Consider the following 6,366-nt stretch of genomic DNA (forward strand, 5'->3'; position numbering starts at 1 on the left):
GATGTCGGTCGTTAGAGTTGGAGGCCTACAACGATTTGTGAGAGAGTAGGCTAGGGTTTAGGTGGACTGGTGTGGGTTTTTGCTTGATGTTTGCTTCCGATGTACTCCCTCCGTCTGGTGAAGAGTGTACATCTAGAGATTTTAGGACAAATTATGAAGTGAAGTAAAACATGCATTGAAAAATGTGCAAGTCACCATCTCTCTCCTCTTTAATTACACAATCCCAATGAGCTAAGTGCATGTAGAAATTAAGAAGACCATGTGTAGATTGTTATTGGTCTTCATTACCGTGTGATGAGAGAGAAGTATTTTTTTCTACTTTAAAGTGCATTGGGAAGATAGAAGTACACTCTTTCGTTGACAAATTTTGAAGCCAAACATACACTCTTCACCGGACGGAGGGAGTAGGCCTCTTGTCATAAATTTTGCCTTTTTCTATAAATCATGGTACACAATTCACGTACTTTTCTATACCTAATAATAAAGGGCTATAGCTTCTGGTGGCACGCCATTAAAATTGCCCTTAAAGTTTCAAAATATATACCCACCAATGCCACCTATAAGTTACCAAAAACGTTTTGCAGGGAATCCCCGCCGGAGCCGGCCAAAGCATAGCGACCTACTATACTGCGCTCTGAGCATTGTAGAAGACACAGGGCGCTAGTTCGGCCCGGCCCATGTGCGGGCGCCTGTTTGTTTAGTTTCATTTTTTATTCTATTTTTCTGTTTTGTTTTTGTTTTTTCTACTTTAATAATTTGAAACTTCAACAAACTTTTAAAATTTAAAAAACTGAGAATTTGGAAATAAAATGTTCAAGAAAACATAAATTTGTTGTGAATTCAAAAAATGCTCGGGATTTTTCTAAAAATGTTTGATGCTCAAAAAAAAGTCGTGAAATAAAAAACAAACCCATGATTTTGAAAACAGTTATGTGTATCAAAAATTATTAATGAAACTGAACAAAATGTTTGCTAATTCAAAAAATATTCATGCATTTAGAGAATGTCCAGAAATTTCAAAAACAGTTCATGAATTACAAAAGAGTTTATTGATTCAAAAAATATTTGCTGATTCAAAAAATGTTCGTGAATTAAAAAAAGTCCACCAATTTCGTAAAAAAGTTCGTCTACTCTGGAATTGTTCTCCGATTCAAAAGAAAATGCTTAAAAAATGTTCACAATAAAAAAAATATTGACAATTAAAAAAAGTGTTTGTAAATAGTAAAAAATATTCACCATTTTAAAAAATGTTCCCAAACTTGTAAAAATAATTACGAATGGTCGAAGGTATGTAGGTAAACAGTAATGCTTCTGAGTCTTTGTGACTATATACCCTCGTGAATTTTGAAGAATTAACTGCCGGGGTGGATCGGAATATTATAGTATGTTTTATAGAAAACGTTTCTTGAAATTCAGAATGTTTCTCTGAATTACCAAGTTTTTTGACAGCCACGATATTTTTTTAAAAATGTGGACATTGCTTCAATTTGTTAATAAATTTTAAAAAAGAAACATTTTGCTTGCGTTTGTGAACAAATTTTCAAAATCATGCGAGGAGATGTGAACGAAATGTGGTCATCGCCATTGTAGATTATGGCCCTTTTTGCTAGTAGAAAAAAATGTGCAGTACATCCAACCATGTCGGCCGTCGTCAACAAAATTTTGTGGCCGACTCGTGCAAGAGACAGAGACAGTTGCCAACATTCAGTCTCTGGCATCCATCCGTTTATCCATATCCATCCATCCAAGCAAAACCGCTAATTTTTGCACGTTATTTCCCGGCGCATCTCCATCGGGTGGAGTCGGCGGCGGAGTCGCCTCGTCAAAACAAAAAGCTCCGCCGACCATCGTCGCCGATCATCCTGCCGCCTAGCTAAACAAGCAAAGAAATGGCGGACGCCGGATTCGCTAGACCAAAGAAGAAGCCAGCTACATTAACAACATTCAGAAACTACACCATTATCGATCTTTACAACCCATCACTCGGGGTGCGACCGCAGCGGCGCCGCCGGCAGCCGCCGCACGGCCATGGGCTCCGGCCGCCGCTGCTGCTGCCGCCCCGCGCCGCTCCCGCCGCCACCGCCGCCGCGCATCCTGACGAACCCGCCGGACGCCTTCCCCTGCCCGGCGCCCGCGGCGGCCGTCTCCTTGGCGTCCTGCAGCTGCTCTAGCGCGGTCACCACCTCCGCCATGCCGGGGCGGGCCCTGGCGTCGCCGGAGAGGCACCGCATGGCCAGCGCCGCCGTCTTCTGCGCGCCGGCCAGCGAGTACTGGCCGCCCAGCCGCGCGTCCAGGATGTGGAACACCCGGCGCTTGCTGGTGAGGTACGGCCGCGCCCACTCCACCAGGTTGTGCTCCCCCGACGGCCGGTTCTTGTCCAGCGCCCGCCGCCCCGACAACATCTCCAGCAGCACCACCCCGAAGCTGTACACGTCGCTCTTCGCCGTCAGATGCCCTGCACCACCATCACCATCAGCATTAATTTCTCTGACTGAATGATTCATCCATAAATAATTTATTCCTACTACATTGTTAATTTCCATTCATCCATTCATTGAGGCAAAGCACAAATCATTTTAATCTTACTAGATACTCCATCCATCCAAGATAATAATCCTACTGGATATTCGATCCAAGATAATCCTACTCAGCAAAGGATTACTTTAATCCCACTGGACACTCCATCCAAGATCCACTGTGAGTATCAAAGTCACAACCCTTTCTCTGGTCATGTGCAGATGCTGCAGAGGGAACGGACAATGATCCGGCCTAACCGCATTAGATATAAGTTTTTTAGGGTGGATTAGACATAGGTTAGTACAACTTGGACTAGTGTACTGTGTTGGTATCAGCATCATATAGTGATTAACACAGCTCATGCATACCTAGGAACCACTAAACTGGATGAACAAGTACAGAGGTACTGCTGGCCATTGACCTGCTGGTACACAAAGTACAGAGCACATGGCTGCTGATCTAGCTGCAAGATTGTTATATAAGCTATTACATCACCTGCCATCCCATCAAATTATTTCAAAAAGTGTGTATTATTTAAGCAGATGGTGGTGGTGATAGCTGATTAATCAATCTGGTTTTGGTTTTAGCACACATGTGGTGAATGGGTCCAGTTGCAATAGTTAGGTCTGAAACCATGACCAAATTGGGCCAGTTGTGCTGCTACCTAACTGAAGATTGGACCAAGAATTCTAAGGCCGGTGTGTTCTTCACTGCTTCTCCTGGTGCCCCAGGACACACACAAGCTGCCAAACGGATTAGGCTGACTTTTTATTTGGATTCTCATGTAATCCAACCCTACCTACCTCATAACAACAATGGCATTATTGAACCCGTTTTGTTCTTGATAAGAACTGCCAAGAAAAGTAGTATCATGCTAAAAGTTCAGAGCATATTTAGCAGTATCTGTCCCATGCTAAATATTTGTATACAAAAGTTGAAGGTTCTTAACAAACCCAAATTAGAAGCGTTTCAGCAACACCAAAGGGTATAAAGTACTTATAATAATGTGCTGCATCAGATTAAGCTATGTGTTCATGTAATTAATTGAGTTAGTTTACCTGTTGCAAGATACTCGGGGGCGGCGTAGCCATGAGTGCCCATGACCCTTGTGGAGACATGGCTCTTGTCGCCGGTCGGCCCGTCCTTCGCCAGCCCGAAATCGGACAACTTAGCATTGTAGCTCTGCAATTCCATCCATGGTTCGATATATTTAGCATTTCAAAAGTTTGTGAAGAATTTGTTGACTCGTTCATATCACAAGGAAAAGTAAGAGGAACATACCGAGTCAAGGAGAACGTTGGACGTCTTGAAGTCGCGGTAGATGACCTTGGCCATGTCGCTGTGGAGGAAGGCGAGCCCCCTGGCCGCCCCGAGGGCCACCTTCATCCTCAGGTTCCATGACAGTGGCTGGAAATGCGAGCCCCCTGCACATTCATCATTCACCCAAACTTGTTACCACCAATATCATCAACAAGTTTAGGTGTGGTTAACTGATCAATGAAGGCGAGAAGAAGGTTCATTGAAAATTACTTCTGAAAAGATGGTTCTCGAGGCTCCCTCGCGGCATGAACTCGTAGACGAGGAGGCGCTGCTCGTCCTCGAGGCAGTAACCGACGAGCCGGACCAGATTCGGGTGCGACAACTGCCCGAGGTAGTTCACTTCAGCCTGCACATCACATTCAGAACATATCTTCAGTAACAACAATGGGGATTCAGAAATTTGAGCAACAGACTGATTCTGAATGCAGAGTCAGAACTTTCAGAACATATTCAGTAGCAGAGTAATAATTCAGAGAAGAGAAGAGGAGGTGAAGACTGACCAGCCACTCGCGGTGGCCCTGGAAGCCCTCCTGGTTGAGCTTCTTGACGGCGATGACCATGCCGGTGCCGGGGCGGGCGGGCGCGAAGGTGGTCTCGTCGACCCAGCCCTTGAAGACGGAGCCGAAGCCGCCCTCGCCGAGCACGCTGTCGGGCCGGAAGTTCCGGGTGGCCGTCTTGAGCTCGTTGAAGGCGAAGCTCTTGACGTTGGCGGACTGCAGGATCTCGCCCTCGCTCCGCGGCGTCGGCGGCACCGTGGTCGACGGCGAGGACGACACCCGGCTGCTCGACACGCTCGCGCCCCCTTTCCCCTTCCTCCTCCACGTCCACCCTGATCAATCAAACGTTTGGCCACGGTTAGGACGAGATCGGAGCCAAGAAATCGAAGCAAAATCTGAATTTTGCTCTTGGATTGAGACTGCAAACGGGGGAAAAGCTACTTTCCAGGAAGGTGAGACAAGAAGATTAGTCCAAAATGAAGGAAGAGTCCAGAGACCAAATTAATTAGGCGAGGAAATGGCGCTCGCCGTGCACGCCGGAGCACGGCGAGGAGGAGGAGGAGGAGGGGAGGCTCACCTGAGGAGGAAGAAGGGGAGCCGGAGCCGCCGCCGCTCTTGTAGGGGCTGTCGGAGCCGATCCTGCTCCCGAAGCAGTTCCCCATGGCCGCCGGCGAGCAAACGCAGACCGATCGATGGATGGATTCTCAGGCAGGGGAGACGGAGCTCGACCAGAGGCGAGGACGAACGGCAGAGTCTGTCTCTCTTCACCCCGGCCGGCGAGCAGGCCTGGTTATATATACTACTCCTCCCCTGACTTTCCTACCTGTCTCCGTCGACCTCGATCGATCACGGGAAGGAAGGGTAGGGAGGGGAGGCCGGCCTCGCTGGTGCCCGTGCTAAGCTGGTTGACCACTTGCCCCAGTAGGAGAGGGGCGCATTAATGGCGGGCGGGCGGGGAGGCGGGCGGGGAGGGAGGAGGCGAGAAGAAGATGCGCGTGCTCTTCTCGGGAGCTTTTACATCTCCCATGGTTTTATACCGGACGCCTCCGGCACGAACCTTCCGGCCGGTGACATGTGGGCCCGGCGCGTGCGGTGGGGCCGGGGCGTCAGTCGAGGTGGCGTGGTGGGTCGGGGATCGGTGCCGGCCGTCGGATGCCGATCGGACGGTTGGGATCGATTCAGACGGTTTGCTTTTTCTTGTGGAAGTTGGTGGTCAATTTGCGCGGGACGGCTTGCTGCCGGGGGAACGCTTTACGGGGCAAATGGGTTTGTTTTTCACTGCCGTTGGACTCTGCTAGTGTGTGCGCATGCGTGCGCCGCTCTCTCCGACCGGCTCCTGCTTCTCTTTACGACGCCGTCTAGCTCTAGTAACGAACGTTCGACGACATGCTGATTTTATTTGGGTATATATCATATGTGTGCATTTTATTTAAGCGGCGACATGTCGGTCTCTTGGACTTGGATGCTAAGTCGGGCGACGCGATCAGTTCACCCCAAAATCATGAAAAAGGCCTACCCTAACAAACGGTGGCAGAGCTAGCTCCCGGCGAACCTGCCCGGGCTCAACCAGGGAAGCTTCCATTCCAATTTCAGACAATCATGCAAAAAAAAAACAAACAAACAAATATCGAGCTCCGCCACTGTGAGCACAAGCTCGAATTTGCTGCGCCCGAAGGCCGACTGGTTACGAGGAGGGTCGATGATAAACCACCAACAGTTTGCTTGGATTTTTCAAGGAGGAAGATGAATGTCAAGGAGCCCCAAAGGGCGAAACGGTAGATGCCCAAACAAACACACTACCACACTTTGCCACCACCACCACCACCACAGGCAGACCGGGCAATTCCTAGTTGGCGCCTTAAACGCTCGCTTTAGCCTTTCTCGTATGCAACGCACCCCCCCCCCCCTCCTCTCTTTCCTTTGTTCTAAATGGGTCGACCGAAAACGCACCACAGGACCCACCCCCTCCCTCTCGGTTTTAGAAAGCTTCCCAGCCGTTTTCCCTTTTTTCATTTGGTTTTTTTGACCAATT

General features: G+C 48.6%; 1 protein-coding gene across 1 annotated transcript; it reads right to left on the bottom strand.

Moving 5' to 3' along the window:
- Positions 1-1,694: 1,694 nt before the first annotated feature.
- Positions 1,695-5,340, bottom strand: LOC109735281 (receptor-like cytoplasmic kinase 176). Its single transcript, XM_020294482.4, has 6 exons — positions 4,912-5,340; positions 4,338-4,666; positions 4,048-4,183; positions 3,799-3,941; positions 3,576-3,699; positions 1,695-2,455 (listed from the first exon to the last, which is right to left on the bottom strand). The coding sequence occupies exons 1-6, from the start codon at positions 4,994-4,996 to the stop codon at positions 1,980-1,982; spliced, it is 1,293 nt and encodes a 430-aa protein (XP_020150071.1). The 5' UTR covers positions 4,997-5,340; the 3' UTR covers positions 1,695-1,979.
- Positions 5,341-6,366: the final 1,026 nt, after the last annotated feature.

This window comes from Aegilops tauschii, chromosome 3 (assembly GCF_002575655.3).
Source record: "Aegilops tauschii subsp. strangulata cultivar AL8/78 chromosome 3, Aet v6.0, whole genome shotgun sequence".
Taxonomy (NCBI): Eukaryota; Viridiplantae; Streptophyta; class Magnoliopsida; order Poales; family Poaceae; genus Aegilops; species Aegilops tauschii.